The sequence below is a fragment of the Moschus berezovskii genome, chromosome 1 (assembly GCF_049115385.1).
Source record: "Moschus berezovskii isolate FMDL1 chromosome 1, NW_MosBer_1.0, whole genome shotgun sequence".
NCBI lineage: Eukaryota > Metazoa > Chordata > Mammalia > Artiodactyla > Moschidae > Moschus > Moschus berezovskii.
In genome coordinates this window covers 34,051,201-34,072,387 of record NC_142460.1, presented here as the reverse complement: position 1 = coordinate 34,072,387, position 21,187 = coordinate 34,051,201, and the positions used below count along the sequence as shown (strand labels likewise).

Below are 21,187 nucleotides of genomic sequence, written 5' to 3'. Positions count from 1 at the left end.
GAGATTCCGCTTCAACATAAGGCGTTCCAGTGAACACCCAGGACTGATCTGCTTTAGGATGGACTGGTTGGATTTCCTTGCAGCCCAAGGGACTCTCAAGAGTCTTCTCCAAAACCACAGTTCAAAAGGATCAATTCTTCAGCGCTCAGTTTTCTTTATAGTTCAACTCTCACATTCATACTTGACCACTGGAAAAACCACAGCCTTGACTAGGCGGACCTTTGTTGGCAAAGTAATGTCTCTGCTTTTTAATATGCTATCTAGGTTGGTCATAACTTTCCTTCCAAGGAGTCAGCGTCTTTTAATTTCATGGCTACAATCACCATCTGCAGTGATTTTGGAGCCCAGAAAAATAAAGTCTGACACTTTTCCCACTGTTTCCCCATCTATTTGCCATGAAGTAATGGGACTGGATGCCATAATCTTAGTTCTCTTAATGTTGAGTTTTAATATGTAATATGTAATTTTCTCTTACATAATCAATTTTGGGATATCTAACCTGAAAAATATACATCTTTCTATTTTTTCCTATACTATAAGGAAAACTTTTTCTTCATAAATTACCTGGCTTATAATAGATATAGATGAATTATTGAATGTATAGAGGGTTCAAAATGCTTCATTTGATTTGCTTATGAGTCATAGTTTTGTGTATGTGCTTAGTCACTCTATCATTTCTGACTCTTTGCAACCCCATGGAACGCAGCCCACCAGGTTGTAGTTTAACTGAAAGTTATAAAAGTAAATGAACAAATAAAATTGAAAACTATTATTCAGAGGTTTAGTGTCACTACCTGTGAGGAGAAAATTTTAAACATATGTGATCAAATGATGTTAAAAGATCAATAGAATAATGATTTGATTTGGCATCTGGAGCAAACCAGATGGGTAATGAAATGAGGAATTTGCAGTTTCAGATGTGCTGCAGATTGGCTATAATGTTAGATTAAGCTCACAATTGAAATAGGAAAAATTTATAAAATTTATTGTAAACAACGTGGCCACTCAGAGCCAAAGCAGATGAAACCATTTCAGCATTATCCTTGAGGTGAATGCAATTGATATATACACTCTGCATGGTAGGGTCTTACTAAATCTAGGAAACTAGATTCTTTATATGAGAATTCACTTAATATTTGGGACTTTTATCAGGTGGAGACTGATAAATAAACCAGGAGATAATACTTTAATATGGAGATATAGGTGGTTATAAAATTATTTAGGAAGCAGGGGAGAGGGAAGGCATGAGATAGCCACCAGTCTTCTGACTTCAAGGTCATAATAGGTCCAAAGTCAAGTCTGCAGCTGCTCATCAGAGGTCAGGAAACTCTGCGGTCAAGCTACCCTTCTGCTGACTTCACAGCCCCCGGCACCAGTAATGGAACAGACTGGGAGTAAGGAGTCCGGGTGCTTCTGTAACCCACACATGTATGTTCCCTTGTCCACGTGCACCTCCTCGGAAGAACAGGAATGGCACTCACACTGGTTCAGCATGCTAAACCACTAAGATGTGCCACTCATCCTGAGTGCCTTTATGGTGATAACAATCATAGCAGCAAGTAAGCATGGGGAATAAAGGTTTTAGCCTTCCATTTCTTTCAGTAAAGAGGAGTAGCATAGTGATAAAAACGGAGGAGGGTATCATTTGTAAGTATTTGAGATAAGGATTCAAACACCATGTTAGAAAAATTGATTACAAATACTGAGAAAAATATTTAAAAAATCTTACAAGATTGACAAATACCAAATTGTTCTGATTGATCTATATCGGGGACCTGCCTCTATATGGACCCAGGGTATCCTCGGGATGAATGGCATTGGTGTCAGAGAGAGAGAGAGAAAGAGAGAGAGAGAGAGAGAGACAGGGGCTGATGATTCCTTGGTTTACGCAGGAAACCAATAAAACCCCAGCACGGGGTTTGCTCTGTTTACTTAGGCTGCAGGCACCCTCTCGAATCACTGGAGACACCCCACCAGGGCACCCCCTCGAGTGGGTCTTAGAAGTCCAGGCAGATAAGTAAATGCAGAGGGCCCAGTGCTCCAAGGATCTCAACCAGAAAAAGGAGAATAGAGAAAAGGAGGAAAAACGACACGGGGAGACCAAGCTTCAGTGAGCAAGGCCCCAAACTTTATTTTCCAATGCTGCTTTTATACCCTAAGATGTTCACATAAAAAATAGAGAAAGGGAGGTATAGAGTCACTCCAAAATCACTTGGGGTCAGCAATCTTGACCCTTATCAGGATCAGGGCTTATTTTTGTATGTCTCATGATATACAAGAGTTTTAGGTGGTTTACATTATCTTCTGGCCAGGAGGCCTACTAACAGTTTATGGCCCCCTCTCCTAACAACACTTAGTCAGCTAGAAAAAGGCTTATATTCTTTCAAGGTGATTTTCCTAAAGTCAGGCGCTATTCTCCAAAGACTCATGACAAGGTTACATTCCTATAAGGCAAAGGTGTAGTGAGCTACAAGAAAATAATTTATTAACTTAAGATCTGATGTGGTTAAATCAAAGGCTACTACTTATTTTCTCTATATGTGATTAATATATTTCCAAGGATACAATGGATAGAAAATATGGAAACTTTGCAGCAAGCATTGATTCAACAATGAAATCTTTTTTAGTACTATTCTAATGATTTTAACTTCTTCAACAAATTCCTGTATTTTAGAATATTAGGCTTTGTGTCCTTGCATGGCTGGGAGGCTGTAAACAGTCACATTCGTAGTTGTTAAGAGCCCGGACAAACTTGTCAGGCAAGTTAGAAAGCTATCAGAGGGGCTTGGATTGGAACATTCCTATTAAGCCGAGGAGAACTTTTTAACTACAGCTCTGAATTAATGTTTTCAGAGAAAGGTGGTCAGGGGGGAAGCCTTGGTAAGAGGCTTAGAGAACTTGGTAAGAGGCGTAAGATAGTAAGGCAGTCAGACTCCGGTTTTCTTTGGGGTAGATGCTAGGGTAAGTCCAGGGGGTTCCTCGAGTCCTGATTAGCCTTTGGCCGTCAGGCCTCTTCCCCAATTGACCCTTGCCACAGGTAGGATTTCCCTCGCTGGCTCCCGGCAGATCTAAGTGGTACTACACCCTCAATGGTGGGGAAAGAGCTGAGTCAATGTCTCTGAACCACTGTATCTTAATTACCATCTTCCCAGCAATCCAGGAAACCAAAGTTTCAGAAGTAAAGATGTTGGGGTAGAAACTCAAAAGAGCTAAGTTGTGTGATAGGGAAACTAAAGAAGAGCTTGTTGTCTGAGAAGAGAGTAGAACTGCAGAAAGTTTGTCCTTTGGGAGATCTTTTTAATTCATCAAAATAAGACAGAGAAGAAAGAGAGACTGAAAGTCCAAAGAAAAATAAAAGGAAGAGAAGAGCTCCCTGATGACAGTGTTCTGCAGAAAAGTAAAAGTAATATCATTCCAAGATGAAGGGTTTGGGCTTGGAAATATTAGAGGTTGGACTTCCATGAATCCAGAAGTGATAGGGTACAATTTGAGTGAATGAACATGATGATTTCTGTAAGCCCCTACCTTATCCTGACTCCTGAAGAAGTGCTGTTTTTTAATCTCATGATTCATCATCAAGTTGAAAATGTTTTTTAAAAATTTACTTATCCAAGATATCCTTTGTAAGTACATGATATTCTTCAGCTCTCTTTTCTTCCACATGAATACCTTGGGGCATGTGCTTTCAAAATTCTGCTTTATAGGGAGTATCTTTATTTTAGGATGCTGTTTTGTTGTTGGGCAGGGGAACATAATATTTGATGTATTGTTTTGTATTTGTTTCCAAATATCTATGTGTATATATATGTATAGATATAGATATGCATATACATACATATCTGCTTATTGCCCTCTTCTTTATTCATCAGGTTGTTTATACTCTTACTTTACTTACTAGTTCCTTTTTATTTAATTGTATTGTTTTATTTTATCAGGAGTAAAGTCAGAGGAGCAACTCCTCTTATTATTCCTTTACCTGTTACAACATAAAAATGATTACCAAGAAAGATTTTTTATGTTTTCTCCTTTATACTTTGATCAAACTGTGACTTTAGGCATATGCTTAAATATCAAAATTTGTATCAATGTTATTTAGACACTAAGAGCTGTTTTAAAGAAGGGTAAGTGGAATGATATTTGTAAATACCCTGTGATATTATATCCCCATTAACTTACCCTCACAACATTTTGCTTAAATTATTAACATTTTGCTTAAAATAAAACTGATACCAAATGAGTTCTATTTGTCTGGACTCATACATCAACTTCACAGACTGTTCTTATGTGACTCCTGGACTGTGGCACCAACTCTTTGCTATTTTACACAGCAAAAATTTCTAAGCTGAATCTCAATATTGTATCTTTTACCTACCACTTGACTGAATATTGAAAGATGTCAATGGATAGAAAATAAAGTGATAATAAGAATGTGGTTATCAGGGAAGTATAGCAAAACTATGATGACTAATATTTACTGAGTGCTTAGTATTAATATATGTCAGGTTCTGGTTTACATGTCTTTCATTACTTAATGCAAGTAACATCCCTAGCATGGATGTTATTCTAATCTCCATTTTGGGGAGAAAAATACTGACTGTGGAAAAGATTAACAGACATGTCTAAGGTTGCAGCTGACAAAAGGCCAGACTTTGGATTTATAGATTCTGATGATATATATCCAGGCTCTTCACTCAATCCTATGTTGGTACTAGTAGAGATGAAAAGGAAAAGTAAATATAAATAAAGTGTTTGTACAATTATCCTTTTTATTCATTCAGTGATAGGTGGCATTCTTGAGTTATTGAGATGGAAGGATTTAAGAAGTAATTTACAAAACTATGCTAACAATGATGGGAGCATTGTGGGTGAAATTCAACAGCCACAATCCCCATTTGAAACAATGGGTTGTGTTTGATCATCTTTTAAAATATGATCTTCTATTTGAATACACCCAGTGAGGTTAGATATTTCAGGATCTTGAAAGCCAGACAGAAAAGTCTAAGTTTGAGGTTGTAAAGAGGAGGAAGCCCCTGAATATCTCCTCAGGAAAGTAATGTGATCAGAGTGGTGCTTTAGAAAGATTGATTTTGCATTTCCATGCCATATGGATTCAAACTTGGTGGGCTGTCCAATAAAAGAGGAAGCTGAGAGCCACTAATGGCATTTCAGGAAGAAGCATATGGGGCATGGACTTTGGAGTTCACAGTGCAAGCAGGAATGAAAAGATTTTGTTGTTCAGTCACTAATTGGTATCCGACTCTTTGAGACACCAAGGACTGTAGCATGCCAGGCTTCCCTGTCCTTCACCATCTCCCAGAATTTTCTCATCTCAAGTATTAAAATGCAAGAAAAATAACTTTGTGACTAATGCTGATGTGTATTTCAGAGGTAGGATCAAGAATGAATGTAATTATGAAACAATTGAGTAAGTCAAGAAAAGAATTATAGGTGTTAGTTTAGATGTCAGGCACTATTCACTTGGCCAAAGTTTGTACCTCTGTATCATATTTTTAATTGCTGAAAATTGTAATTAATCATATATTTCCTGAGGCCTGAGTATAGCCCATCCCTTTTTTCAACAATACATCTGTGTATATATGTATGTGTATATGCTTGCAAGTATAAATTGTGTATATCAAATATTTTTTCCCTTTCTTCAAGAAATTCATAATTTAGTAGTCAGTGGGTAGTTGGACATATAAAATCAGATTTTATCTAAAAAATGATTTTAGAGTTGCAAATTACAAGCACACTTTTCTTTTTAGTCAGGTAACAGAAAGAAGAGGCCGACAAACAATAAATATAAATGAAAAACAAACTTAGAGTCAAGAGGTCTGAGAATAGATAGAAAAAATACCCACTCACCTATACTTTTGTGATGGTACATTTATGCTAAGATTAAAGGCTCAGTTGGTGTACCATGTCAGAGTGTACAGCTTAGTAAATGGTGCATACTTCTGTACTTAAGGTAAGAATCCAAAACTGTGTACGTACCATAGGGTCAAAGGTGGGAGCCCAGAAGCATCACTTCTCTCTCTGCATGAGTGCTCAGTCTCTCAGTTATGTCCAACTCTTTGCAACCCCTGGGGAGTATCCCACCAGGCTCGTCTGTCCATGGGATTGTCCAGGCGAGAATACTGGAGCAGATTACCATTTCCTACTCCAGGGGATCTTCCTGACTCAGGGATCAAACCTACATCTCCTGCATTGGCAGGCAGATTCTTTACCTCTGAACCACCTGGGAAGCTCTTCCAGCCTCCTTTAGTACTTAAAACGTTTTCTTTTGAAATATGTCCTCAAGCTAAATGTTATTGCTGTGATGCCCAACTTAGTCCTAATTGATATTACAGAGTCACTCGACATGGGGTCAGTCTTATGTGGAACAATCAATGTGTGTGTGTTTTCCCTCTTCTGCAAATTTTAGATCAAACCTGCAGATGAAAAGAACCTTTGGTTATAAACTAGCGATAAAGAAACTTTGGTTTACCATCTAAGCCACCAGGGAAGCCCTGTAAAATTATAATAATGTTTATATATGACAGCTTTAATAAATTATTGAGATAATTTAAAATGTCTATTTCCAGGTAATATTTTCATAGTTATAGGGATGCATCAATATTCTGCACATTTATTTCTGAACCTTAGAGTTTTAGTATAATGCACTTCATAGGACTGCCAAATAATTTGCAGTCACTAATTAGAGCTGAAATGTACACTGTTGCATTTCTTTACAATGTTAATATCCAAAAGGCCATAAACCTGACCTCTTGGCTCTTGCCTAGTGTCATTTGTAAGACATATTTTTATGTGATCTGCAGTGCTCTCTTTTAACTCTAGCAAATGAATATATTTGACTCTTGACAGCCATTAGAGATTTTTATATGAATGATTATACTAAAACAAAAATTTACATTTACTGCATTATTTTCAAACAAATGATTTTCCTTTTGTAAAGTTGATAACCGAGATGGAACTGTATACTTAACTTATATTTATAAAATACCTATATATATTTTACCTAAATTGTATATATTTCTAATCTTTATGATTTTTTCAAATGTGATATTGAAGAAACCTGAGACTGAGAGACAGAAGGGACAGAGAGAAATTCCTTTAATGTTTAAATGTCTCTAATTGTTCATGTTTTCAGAGCAGAGATTTCACTGACTTCCTCATCAAGACATTTTTCTCTCTTACACTCTCCTGTTGCCTGTTTGGCCTTTCAGATAATTCTTTACTAGGCTTTGTGTTAGTCAGTTCAGTCACTCAGTCATGTCCGACTCTTTGCGACCCCATGAATCACAGCACGCCAGGCCTCCCTGTCCATCACCAACACCTGGAGTTCACTCAAACTCGTGTCCACAGAGTTGGTGATGCCATCCAGCCATCTCATCCTCTGTCATCCCCTTCTCCTCCCGCCCCCAATCCCTCCCAGCATCAGAGTCTTTGGCAGTGAGGCAACTCGTCGAATGAGTTGGCCAAAGTATTGGAGTTTCAGCTTTAGCATCAGTCCTTCCAATGAACACCCAGGATTGACCTCCTTGCAGTCGAAGGGACTCTCAAGAGTCTTCTCCAGCACCACAGTTCAAAAGCATCAATTCTTCTGTGATCAGCCTTCTTCACAGTCCAACTCTCACATCCATACATGACCACGGCAAAAACCATAGCCTTGACTAGACGGACCTTTGTTGGCAAAGTAATGTCTCTGCTTTTTAATATACTATCTAGGGTGGTCATAACTTTCCTTCCAAGGAGTAAGTGTCTTTTAATTTCAAGGCTGCAATCAGCATCTGCAGTGATTTTGGAGCCCAAAAAAACAAAGTCTGACACTGTTTCCACTGTTTCCCCATCTATTTCCCATGAAGTGATGGGACCAGATGCCATGATCTTTGTTTTCTGAATGTTGAGCTTCAAGCCAACACTCTCCTCTTTCACTTTCATCAAGAGGCTTTTTAGTTCCTCTTCACTTTCTGCCATAAGGGTAGTGTCATCTGCATATCTGAGGTTATTGATATTTCTCCCGGCAATCTTGATTCAAGCTTGTGTTTCTTCCAGCCCAGCGTTCCTCATAATGCACTCTGAATATAAGTTAAATAAGCAGGGTGACAATATACAAACTTGATGTACTCCTTTTCCTATTAGGAACCAGTCTGTTGTTCCATGTCCAGTTCTAACTGTTGCTTCCTGACCTGCATATAGGTTTCTCAAGAGCCAGGTCAGGTGGTATGGTATTCCCATCTCTTTCAGAATGTTCCACAGTTTATTGTGATCCACACAGTCAAAGGCTTTGGCATAGTCAATGAAGCAGAAATAGATGTTTTTCTGGAACTCTCTTGCTTTCTCCATGATCCAGCGGATGTTGGCAATTTGATCTCTGGTGCCTCTGCCTTTTCTAAAACCTGCTTGAACATCTGGGAGTTCACGGTTCACATATTGCTGAAGCCTGGCTTGGAGAATTTTGAGCATGACTTTACTAGCGTGTGAGATGAGTGCAATTGTATGGTAGTTTGAGCATTCTTTGGCATTGCCTTTCTTTGAGATTGGAATGAAGACTGACCTTTTCCAGTCCTGTGGCCACTGCTGAGTTTTCCAAATTTGCTAGCATATTGAGTGCAGCACTTTCACAGCATCATTTTTCAGGATTTGAAATAGCTCAATTGGAATTCCATCACCTCCACTAGCTTTGTTCGTAATGATGCTCTCTAAGGCCCACTTGACTTCACATTCCAAGATGTCTGGCTCCAGGTGAGTGTTCACACCATCGTGATTATCTTGGTCGTGAAGATCATTTTTGTACAGTTCTTCTGTGTATTCTTGCCACCTCTTCTTAATATCTTCTGCTTCTGTTAGGTCCATACCATTTCTGTCCTTTATCGAGCCCATCTTTGCATGAAATGTTCCCTTGATATCTCTAATTTTCTTGAAGAGATCTCTTGTTTTTCCTATTCTGTTGTTTTCCTCTGTTTCTTTGCATTGATCGCTGAAGAAGGCTTTCTTATCTCTCCTTGCTATTCTTTGGAACTCTGCATTCAGATGCTTATATCTTTCCTTTTCTCCTTTGCTTTTCGCTTCTATTCTTTTCACAGCTATTTGTAAGGCCTCCTCAGACAGCCATTTTGCCTTTTTGCATTTCTTTTCCATGGGGATGGTCTTGGTCCCTATCTCCTGTACAATGTCACGAACCTCCATCCATAGTTCATCAGGCACTCTATCTATCAGATCTAGTCCCTTAAATCTATTTCTTACTTCCACTGTATTATCATGAGGTATTTGATTTAGGTCATATCTGAATGGTCTAGTGGTTTTCCCTGCTGCTGCTAAGTCACTTCAGTCGTGTCCGACTCTGTGTGACCCCACAGACGACAGCCAACCAGGCTCCCCCGTCCCTGGGATTCTCCAGGCAAGAACACTGGAGTGGGCTGCCATTTCCTTCTCCAATGTGTGAAAGTGAAAAGTGAAAGTGAAGTCGCTCAGTCGTGTCCGACCCTTAGCGACCCCACGGACTGCAGCCTACCAGGCTCCTCCATCCATGGGATTTTCTAGGCAACAGTACTGGAGTGGCTTGCCATTGCCTTCTAGTGGTTTTCCCCACTTTCTTCAATTTATGTCTGAATTTGGCAATAAGGAGTTCATGATCTGAGCCACAGGCTTTGTGTACTAGAAAATAAAATGAAGTTTCACCCAAGGGTGTCTGCTCAAGGGTATCTTCTTGAGTTTGAAGTTATATGAGCAAAGAAATATTACAGAAGAACATAGAAAAAAGATTTTTTTAGCTGTTTTCTTTAATTGCAGTATATCTCAACTAAAGGATTAAAACTTAAATATGTAACATTATTGCAATTAAATGATTCATAAGGAAAATTTTAAAAGATAGTTTAAAGTTTTGTTTATTTCATGATGACAATTTCTCTAAACATTTGCCCAATTATTAACATAATTTTTATAAAAAGAAAATAAATCTCTCATTTTCACTAAATATATATGTAATAATTCAATAAAATCTAGTTTTCTTATTTTTACTTGCACCTGCCTTCTCTCTCTCTCTCACACACACACACGTACACTCATAAACTTGTTTATCTTTAATGGAAATAAAATGCTTATATTGGATAGTAAAGACAGAGTAAAACTATTCCCTTAATAAATGAAATTTGAAATTGAATTGACTCTTTATTTTCTACAGTAATAAACATGAACTAGTGTATACTTTCCTGTAATTTGAAGAGATCATTCAGTGGTTTGCACAAGTTTTGTAATTCAAATATATTAAGTGATAGAAGCAGCAATTTTCCTTTATTCCTAGTTCTCAGAGTACCTTAAATCTTATTAATGGCCATCCACATTACCTAGGTTATATTTCCTTTGTTTTTATTCCTTTGTAGATGTTCCATCAAGCCCCTATGGAGTGAAGATTATAGAGCTGTCACAGACCACAGCCAAGGTTTCTTTCAGCAAGCCGGACTCCCATGGAGGTGTGCCTATTAATCACTATCAAGTGGATGTCAAAGAAGTGGCATCAGAAACCTGGAAAATAGTACGCTCCCATGGAGTACAAAGTGAGTCAATGATTTCAAAGCATGTTGGTTAATCCAAACTGATCTTCAATATACCTGTATGATTAGCTTTTTATTTTCCCTTCAGTGTCCTATTTTTCTTTTAATGAGATAGGATGTGGAGACATTCCCACTGTCCTGTTCTTCTTCAGAATTCTTTAATAAAGAGTAGGAAATTATCCATCTTTAGTAAAGTTTAAAGTTTGAAGAGTTTTAGGAATTCTCTGGAGGTCCAGTGGTTAGGACTCGGCACTTTCACTGCCATAGCCTGGAGTTCAGTCACTGGTTGGGGGACTAAGATCCCATGAACTGCGTGCTATGGCCAAAACTAAGATTTAAAAAATAAGAATTGAGCAAAATCACCAAAGATTTATTCCAAAGGGAAAAAGTTTGTATTTAAAATTTGGGTGTTGGAAAAGAAATGTTAGACTTGAAAGCTGAATATTATCAGTTATCAAATTTCATTTATTAATAATATTTCTTTCACAAGTAGGTATGAAAGTCATACTGTAAAATATAGATGCCTTGCATATATACTTATGAAGCCACCTATACAACTTGACCTCGCATGCTAACATTTACTTCAAAATTATGTTTGAAAAACTCAGATTTTTACCCAGAGTAATGACATTTTGATAGAATTAGCTGAATCTGAGAAGTTAAAACAGTTTACAACACTTCTTTCCACTTAGGTAAAATTTCATCATGTGAATGTGTGATATTTCTGCCATTATAAGGAGAAGAAACTAAATAGGAAACAATAGTAAATTAACAGATTTGGACTCTGTTAATTGGGATATAGTGCTTCCCTGGTGGCTCAGATAGTAAAGAATCTGCCTGCAATGCAGAAGACACAGGTTCCAATCCTCAGTGGGCAAGATGCCCTGAAGAATAGAATGGCAATCCACTCCAGTGTTCATGCCTGGAGAATTCCATGGACAGATGAGTCTGGCTGGCTACAGTCCATGAGGTCACAGAGTCAGGCACGACTGAGCGACTTACACACATACGCACAATTGGGACATAGAATAACATCTTGTGGCTCAAAAAGATAGTATAAAATAGTAAAGAAAGTATTTTGCATAGTTTCCCTCTGCTAGCTCTGCCTTGACCCTAACATGTATGATGTAAGGTTTCTATAAAAGGCATGGACCTTCCTGTGATGGTGTCCTAGTGGACAATGGAGACAGAACAGATGAAATCATTCTAGACTCACCTGTGTTGAGTTGGCACAGATATGAAGGCAAGAAATGTCAAGTCTGGACATTATAGAAATTGCACTTGGCAGAATAGTTACATTGCCAGACCCTCCACAAGCTGGGTAATCCCACTGGGATCAACCCTAGCAATCTAGAATACGTGTGTCTGGCATTTGTTCTTCCTTTAGCAAGGAGATGTATCATTTTCATAAAGATATGGTAAAGATATAAAATATCATAAAGATCAGATTAGCAAATGCTTTATACTTTAGAAATATGAAATGTGGAATTCATAATGATGGTTATGTTTGCTATAAAATTTACATCAACAATTTGACTTAGAATATATGAGATAGTTTAGACTTAAACATTCTGCCTTAAGCACACATATTTCAGTGAGTCGCTATAGTTTCCTTTAAAAGGGATATTTCAATATTGCTCACGTTTTTATCACTAGACAAGTTTAGGTCCTTTTAACAATGCCTAGAATTATTCTTATACCCTGGCCAATCTACAATATCCTCTCACATTCACACCTGCTTTGGATGTGATTTCAAGCTAAAATTCTCTCTTCCCCAGAATGAGTGGCAAGAAAGGAACTGCATATTTCTTACATTGTATGGTATTTATATTTTAATATAGGCACTACTGACAGTCGCTCAGTCATGTCTGCACCTGAGGCAAATCCTAACTATCTGCTGTCTGAGTTACTCCCAGGCATCTTAGCTGAAATGTCCATATTTACTGTAATATTCTCTTTATCATGTATCTAGTTAAAATAAAACTTAAAAGGCTGATTTATATCATAGACCTCAAAATTTTGTGGAAGTTTGAATTGTGAGACATAATAAAATCTGTAATGTGTGTATCTATGTATAGTTATGAACATGTGTGTACACAAACCTCAGAATTTGCTATCTTATTTAGCATTATTTTTTCAATTGTTTTCCATTGCAAAGTATTTATCTACTTTGAAGATGTTTTAAGGGACTCATATATTTTTTAATAATGAAAAAAATTATATTACTGTATATTTGTTTTATAATTTGTGCTAATCATTCATCTTAAACTTTGGGATTTTTATGAACATAATTGTACTCATTGCCTTTGAGGCATTTCTTAGAAGATTGATTTAGGTTTGATTGATCTGTATAAAGGTAGGTACATATGGTCATGAAGATTTCAGCTGCTGCATCTTTTTGCCCTCAGAGTGGTTTTCTTCTTCTAATTTACATTAGTTTAGTGTCTGTTTAGTTACTTTTCTGTGTATCTACAATTCATTATATACTATTCATGTATCTGATTCCAATTGCCAATATCATAACCTAGACATAAATATCAGCTCTTGCTTGATTGTAATGTCATTCAGTAGGAAATTTCCTGTTAGTGGATTGTGATTCTAAATGACTCAATTAATCTTCTGTGAATTTCACATGCTCACTCTGCACCTGGCTTAGAGGGCAATTGAAGACTGGACCTATTATTATATTCTTCTCCAAGGCTTAACTAAACCCTTACTGATCATCCCAATCATTGATGTGACACAAAACTAATTTTCAAAACATAGAGAATTATGAGCAAATTAGATATCAAAAACTGAACTATTCAAATATGGAATGTGAGTCATCCTAACATTTAATTTTAAGTGAAAATCATGTATTACAGGTGGAATAAGACTTTTTGACTGGGAGGGCCACGTGACATATTCATTACCATATCATTTAACATTTTGTAAGTGTTATATATACCTCATTGGGCACAAATGAAGAGAAAATAATAATCTTGCAAACTTGCTACTCAATTTTCAGTCTTCGAACTGAAAATGAAAATTTAATATTTTAAAATATCAAGCTCTTTTTAACAGAGAATAAAAGAATTCTCTCAAATAGCATAATCTATTTCTATTGATTTGTGAAATATTTAGACACACATAAAATCACAGCTAGAATCACACACGGAAGTCCTTCCAGTGTAAACCAAAATTATTATACACTTTGCTTTATTTAAGTCTAAGCTTATGGTAGAATTTTCTTTGTTACTGAAAATAAGGGAGATAAGTTTTATTTGACCATAAGAGCACTTTCTAAATAAAAGTTCATTGAAACTTTTACTTTTCCAAGTTCTTGCCTTTTTCACTAATCAAAGGATGTAATAATTGACTATAATTTGTAAATAAATACCTGGTAGGATTTTTCAATCCTTTATTGCATAGTTCCATTGAACTTTAAATGTGGCTTTGCAGGATGCAATTTCATTGTGTATATTTTAATTTATTGATGGCAACTTTAACATTAAAGTATTTAGTTTGTAAACACCATAGTTAAGATTATGTGCATGCTTCATGTTATATATAATTCGAAGTTTTTTATGCAGGTTTTAGTGTTAGTGAAAGATCTGTTTTAATTAAAATTTGAAAGAAAAAAATAAATTTATTTGGTAGAAAAAGTCATTTTCTTCTGTGAAAAGTAGCATTTAATAAGCAAATTTTCCAAAATTGTTTTGAAGTATTTGTTTGGATTTATAACATATAAGTCTATGTCTGATAGATCAGCAAGCTGTTTTGAATAGAAACTTAAATTGAAGTAGATTGAAGATTGGTACTGTCCTACTATATTTTATTTTCACTTTAACATTTATATTTTTTAGTTTGTTATCAATTTTAAAATTTCTAAATCCTTCATTATAGTCTGTTGTCAAAGTTGTTTCTGCTCCCTGATTTTTTCCTAGACTTATTTTATTGTTGTTTTTATTTATTTTATTCTCTGTCATTCACACTGGAAACTTTTCTCAAATATTTGGTGATCCTTGTCTAGATGTGAATACTAAAAAGTGAGAGAAAAATCTACTAGGTGTTGTTTGAAAGACAGGGCTTCTCAGCCTTGTGATCAGTTTGTTCAACAGCTCCTGGATTCTTCAGTGGTGATTGAGGAACATATTGTATATGTATAATGCTATGTCTGCAGCATACATAATAATGTCAGAGGCCATGAGTCTATTGAATTGTCAATTAATTTTTAATGAAAATGTACAGATTAGGCCTCTTTCAATCTGAATATAAAACTCAGAATAATCATTAATGGCAACATTTTATTAATGTTATTACCTATAAAAATTTCTTCCATGGTCATTGTTGAGTATGAAACCTTTCTACTTTTGCTAGTATTTTAAAAGAATGCCAGTGATTATTTAAAATATAGAATAAAAATAATGAGAATGAACATCATAATTCAACAAAATTAAACCCATACATGTATTTCTTCAAATGCATTTTGCCATATTATGGTGTTATCTAAGTTGTCACACTCCTAAATTTATGAGGAATTTTCTATGTTATGTTGTGGTACCATTAAAAATAAAGAAATCATTAATATGTTTTTGCTACTTAAAAACTTCCTTTTACATGTTTTTTTGGAAATGCACCTCAGAACATATCCCTGAATATAATGTGAGCATACTTTTAGGTCCTTTCTGTCTCTGCTTCTTTCAAACCATATACACAGTGGCTTATTTTAACTTTAAAAATGAATTTCCTTTTTTTCCCTCTTGTCTTTGTGTTTTTTTCTTTTGTGTGTATATTCTTGAAATTCATACTGCTATATATTTTCTTTTGTTTTATGATATATTAGCAGATATCTTTCATAATCATTGAGTAAAGGGCTCAGGTGATCCAGTGGCATGAATCTATGATAGCTAGTTCATGTTTGAAATGCTATAATATACCATTTCTCTGCAAACTTCTTTGCCTACCCCTTGTGATGAAATGGATCTAAAGGGGTTCTTTGGTTTGTTTGCTTGTTTTTGCTTAAATAATCTTCTAGTTTCTCAATAGATAAAATATATTTTGACATCATTCTAAATTACACTTTACAGTTTTTATTCCAATGCTTCTTTGAATCTGTATTACTTGCAATTGCCTGAGCAAAACTGGATTTCCCTCCACATATTCTATTCAATTTTACAATTTTAGAAATTATTTTAAATGATCGTTATTTTGTGTTAGCTCTAAACTGTTGCAAATTTTTAAAACTTAATAAGCTCCAGTACTTTTTAAAGATTCTCTTCAAGAAATACTTTTTATGATTCTACTGTTTCCAACGTAAATATACCTAAAGAAAAGTGACTGCTACTGCTACTGCTAAGTCACTTCAGTCGTGTCCGACTCTGTGTGACCCCATAGACGGAAGCCCACCAGGCTCCCCCATCCCTGGGATTCTCCAGGCAAGAACACTGGAGTGGGTTATCATTTCTAAATGGATGTATTTCAGTGGTGAAAGGCAAAAGAGAAACTGACTGCAAAAACCATCTGTCTATGTTAAATGCAAATGCAGTAAACTCTTATGAATTGCAAAGAAAGAAAGAAAAAAGTAATTCACAATAATTTCATATTTTAAGTGAAAGGAAATCTGATCTAATTTGCATGTAGTGGAAAGACTTCTGTATGTTAAAATTCAAAACAAGAATATCTTGGACAGTTTCCATTGTGCTCATAAAAAGAACTCTAACTAAATTACAAATTTATATATAATTGCAGTCTTAATAAATTTAAACTATGTAGAACAAAGTTTAGAGGGAACTAAACTAAGAGGAAAATTGCATGAAATAGCAGTGTTAAGTAAAATTCCTTGTCTGCTGGAAACGTCCTCATGTATGTCAGAATGATGAGACAAATTCATACAAAATTCCGTACTCAGCCTTGTCTCTGCTGTAATGAGAGTTTTTATAAAATAATTTTTTTTTAATTTTTCTGTAAAATTAATGAGCTTTTCTGTGTGGTTATTATTTTATAAATCACATAAATAAAGATTATGAAGAAATATAATTAATTTATACAGGAAAGACGTTTATGGAGAGTGAGAAAAGAAACATGAATATTTCATGAATATTTTATAGGAATTTAATCCACAGGCAGATGAAAGTATGCATAGATCCTAGAAACTTAAAAAAAAATAGAACCCATTTCACCGCTCAAACTTAAAGTCTTCTGGACATGTTAGTATGCAGTGTAAATAAAGTCTTCACTGGAATATGGCTTATAAATTCTTATTAATTCAGTTAGCAATCCCTGTGGCCTAAGCATCATGATTATGTATAGTGAACTTAAACGACTGGGGCCTTCAGAAGACATCTAAATTTTGTTCCCCTAAACTTTTTGAAATCATGCCCCCAAATAGTTCACTCTGTTATTATTATTAATATATTTTATAATGAACAGTAGTTTTCTATTATTGTTTGTAAATATACTGATAGTTTAAAAAGAGTATAAACTAAATGGTTCAAGATTCTTTTGTTGGAAAGGTTCTAATGCCTTTTTCGATAGTACCATCCTCCTAGGGAGGATGAACACCATGGACTATCATTAGAAGTGATTTCTGAGACAGACACTGCTCTGCTTCTCAGCAATTTGATATCATCTGTGGACCATGGAGATAATGTTCTTATTTTGTCTTACTGTTGCTATCTCATGTCCTCCAGTTTTCTACATTAAGGTCTGATTAACATTTTGAACTAATAGTGTTCTGCTTTGATTTTTGTCAATGTCGTTTTTAAAAATCACTATTGCATATATCAGTGACATTAAAATAGGATGCTCACATTCCAAGATATGTAAATGATCAGTCATTAGGGTGCATAAAAGTAATCTGAAAAATAATTCCATTTCTCCAATCAAATAATATAAAACATAATTCAAATAATCATATTTAGTAAATGATCAATAATACTACGTATACATATATGTATATGCAAATAATATTATGTGTTTGTGTGTGCTTCTTGTATCTTTTCTTCTTAATCTTATAACATTGCCTCAAACAAACACTTGGCACATCAAAACCAGTCCACTTGTTGTGCCAAACATACATTCTACTTTCTTTGGTCTTGCTTGAATTTCAATCCTTTTTGTCCATCCTTCACATCCCAATATAAACTTGAACTTCTTTGTAAAAATTTATTTGATTATCTTTTAGTAGAAATATTTTATATTCTTTTGTATATCTTTAATAAGTATAGCTTATACCAGTCTCTGCCTGCCAGCTAATCACCTCATAATATAAAGATTAAGACATGAGTCATCTTTTCATCTTGACCATACATTTGAGAACTTGTACACTGTATTGTGTGAGCCTATCAATATTCCATATCACCTGAGATGAATTAATGCATCACGTAATTATTAAGTTTGCTTTTACTAAAATAAAATTATTTTATTAACTATTTCCAAACATCTGTCAATGTGGCTCAGATGGTAAACAGCCTGCCTGCAACGTGGAAGACCGGGTTCAGTCCCTGGGTTGGGAAGATTCGCTGGAGAAGGAAATGGCAATGCACTCCAGTATTCTTGTCTGGAGAATTCCATGGACGAAGGGGCTTGGTGGGCTATTGCCCATGGGGTCACAAAAAGTCAGACACAACTGAGCGACTAACACTTTAACTTTTCATGAAGATGAATTATAATAAATAAAACTACTTAAGCAAGTTGGAAGGACTGGTGCTAAAGCTGAAACTCCAATACTTTGGCCACCTCATGCGACGAGTTGACTCACTGGAAAAGACTCTGATACTGGGAAGGATTGGGGGCAGGAGGAGAAGGGGACGACAGAGAATGAGATGGCTGGATGGCATCACCGGCTCGATGGACATGAGTTTGAGTGAACTCTGGGCATTGGTGATGGACAGGGAGGCCTGGTGTGCTGTGATTCATGGGGTAGCAAAGTGTCGGACATGACTGAACGACTGAACTAAACTGAACTGAACTGAAGCAAGTTAGTTGTTTCATCTTGCTTTGCAGGTTCTAATGTCTGTACAGGCTCTTCTGGCAACTAATGCTATGTATTTATCCACCCTATAAAACCTAACTCTATTTATAGTAATAAACTTTCATGTCACCTACTAAGATTTTCAAAATATATACTATAGGATTTTTAAATATTAGACATATTTAAAGTATAGACATAGTAGACTATTGAGAAAATGGAGGTAGTTGTTTCAGTTCAGTTCAGTTCACTTCAGTCACTCAGTCGTGTCCAACTGTTTGCGACCCCATGAATCACAGTGCGCCAGGCCTCCCTGTCCATCGCCAACTCCCGGAGTTCACTCAAACTCATGTCCACAGAGTCGGTGATGCCATCCAGCCATCTCTGTCATTCCCTTCTCCTCCTGCCCCCAACCCCTCCCAGCATCAGAGTCTTTTCCAGTGAGTCAACTCATCGCATGAGGTGGCCAAAGTATTGGAGTTTCAGCTTTAGCATCAGTCCTTCCAATGAACACCCAGGATTGATCTTTAGAATGGACTGGTTGGATCTCCTTGCAGTCCAAGGGACTCTCAAGAGTCTTCTCCAGGACCACAGTTCAAAAGCATCAATTCTTCGGCGATCAGCTTTCTTCACAGTCCAACTCTCACATCCATACATGACCACTGGAAAAATCATAGCCTTGACTAGCGGATCTTGGTTGGCAGAGTAATGTCTCTGCTTTGTAATATGCTGTCTAGGTTGGTCATAACTTTCCTTCCAAGAGGTAAGCGTCTTTTAATTTCATGGCTGCAATCAGCATCTGCAGGGATTTTGGACCCCCCCAAACTAAAGTCTGACACTGTTTCCACTGTTTCTCCATCTATTTCCCATGAAGTGATGGGACCAAATGCCATGATCTTTGTTTTCTGAATGTTGAGCTTTAAGCCAACTTTTTGACTCTCCTCTTTCACTTTTATCAAGAGGCTTTTTAGTTCCTCTTCACTTTCTGCCATAAGGGTGATATCATCTGCATATCTGAGTTTATTGATATTTCTCCTGGCAATCTTGATTCCAGTTTGTGCTTCTTCCAACCCAGTGTTCCTCATGATGTACTCTGCATACTAAAAAGCGGTCTAGAAGTGAAGTCAAGTGAAAGTCACTCGGCCGTGTCTGACTCTTTGCGATCCCATGGACTATACAATCCATGGAATTCTCCAGGCAAGAATACTGGAGTGGGTAACCTTTCCCTTCTCCATGGAATCTGCCCAACCCAGGGATCAAACCCAAGTCTCCTGCATTGCAGGCAGATTTTTTACCAACTGAGCTATCAGGGAAGCCTTAAAAAGTGATCTTAATTATTCCTAAATTTCCCCTATATATGAAGATGCTTCTTCATACCAAAAGGCATAATTAAACCACTGAATGGCATGTGCTGCTGCTAATAGCTCACTTATCATTAGAGAAGGAAGGAAATCTCCTTAATGATAGAACATGCCTGTGCATAATCTGGTGATTTTGCCATGTTAATGATTTTTCACATGGGAGAAATATTAATGTATTCCACAAATCTGCTTCCATTTGGAATGTTTTGCTGAAGATCTTGATTTCCACAATTGATCCTTGTTGTAACACAGGAACACATGAAAATAACTTTTTAAAATTGAAGTATGATTCATGTGCAACATTATATTTTACAGGTATACAATATAGTGATTCAAGACATTTAAAGGTTATAACCCATTAATGCATGCTATTAAATATTAGTTATATTTCCTGTGTTGTGTAATGTACTTTTTATACAAAATATTTTATACTTCTTAATCACCTATCCTTTTATTGTTCCTCACCCTTCCTTCTCTGCACTGATGACCACTAGTTGTTCTTTATATCTGTGGGTCTGTGCACGTTTTATTGTATTCACTAGTATGTTGTAATTTTTATATTCCACTATAGTGCTGTCCAGTGAGTCAACTCACATGAGGTGGCCAAAGTATTGGAGTTTCAGCTTTAGCATCAGTCCTTCCAATGAACACCCAGGATTGATCTCCTTTAGAATGGACTGGTTGGATCTCCTTGCAGTCCAAGGGACTCTCAAGAGTCTTCTCCAGCACCACAGTTCAAAAACATCAGTTCTTCGGCGATCAGCTTTCTTCATAGTCCAACTCTCACATCCATACATGACCACGGGAAAAACCATAGCCTTGACTAGATGGACCTTGGTTGGCAAAGTCATGTCTCTGCTTTTTAATGTGCTATCTAGGTTGGTCATAACTTTCGTTCCAAGGAGTAAGTGTCTTTTAATTTCCTGGCTGCAATCAGCATCTGCAGTGATTTTGGAGCCCAAAAAATAAAGTCTGACACTGTTTCCACTGTTTTCCCATCTATTTCCCATGAAGTGATGGGACCAGATGCCATGATCTTTGTTTTCTGAATGTTGAGCTTCAAGCCAACACTCTCCTCTTTCACTTTCATCAAGAGGCCTTTGAGTTCCTCTTCACTTCCTTCCATAAGGGTGGTGTCATCTGCATATCTGAGATTATTGATATTTCTCTCGGCAATCTTGATTCCTGGGAGGGATTGAGGGTGGGAGAAGATGGGGATGACAGAGAATGAGATGGCTGGATGGCATCACCGACTCGATGGACATGAGTTTGAGTGAACTCTGGGAGTTGGTGATGGACAGGGAGGCCTGGCGTGCTGTGAT

General features: G+C 36.4%; 1 protein-coding gene across 2 annotated transcripts in view; it reads left to right on the top strand.

The window, feature by feature from the left end:
• NCAM2 (neural cell adhesion molecule 2) overlaps positions 1 to 21,187 on the top strand; it is a 579,580-nt gene that overhangs the window by 476,095 nt on the left and 82,298 nt on the right. For both annotated transcript variants that reach the window (XM_055421878.2, XM_055421887.2), the window contains exon 12: positions 10,383 to 10,556. In XM_055421878.2, the coding sequence (XP_055277853.1) occupies positions 10,383 to 10,556 (174 nt within the window). The remainder of the gene's footprint in view (positions 1 to 10,382; positions 10,557 to 21,187) is intronic.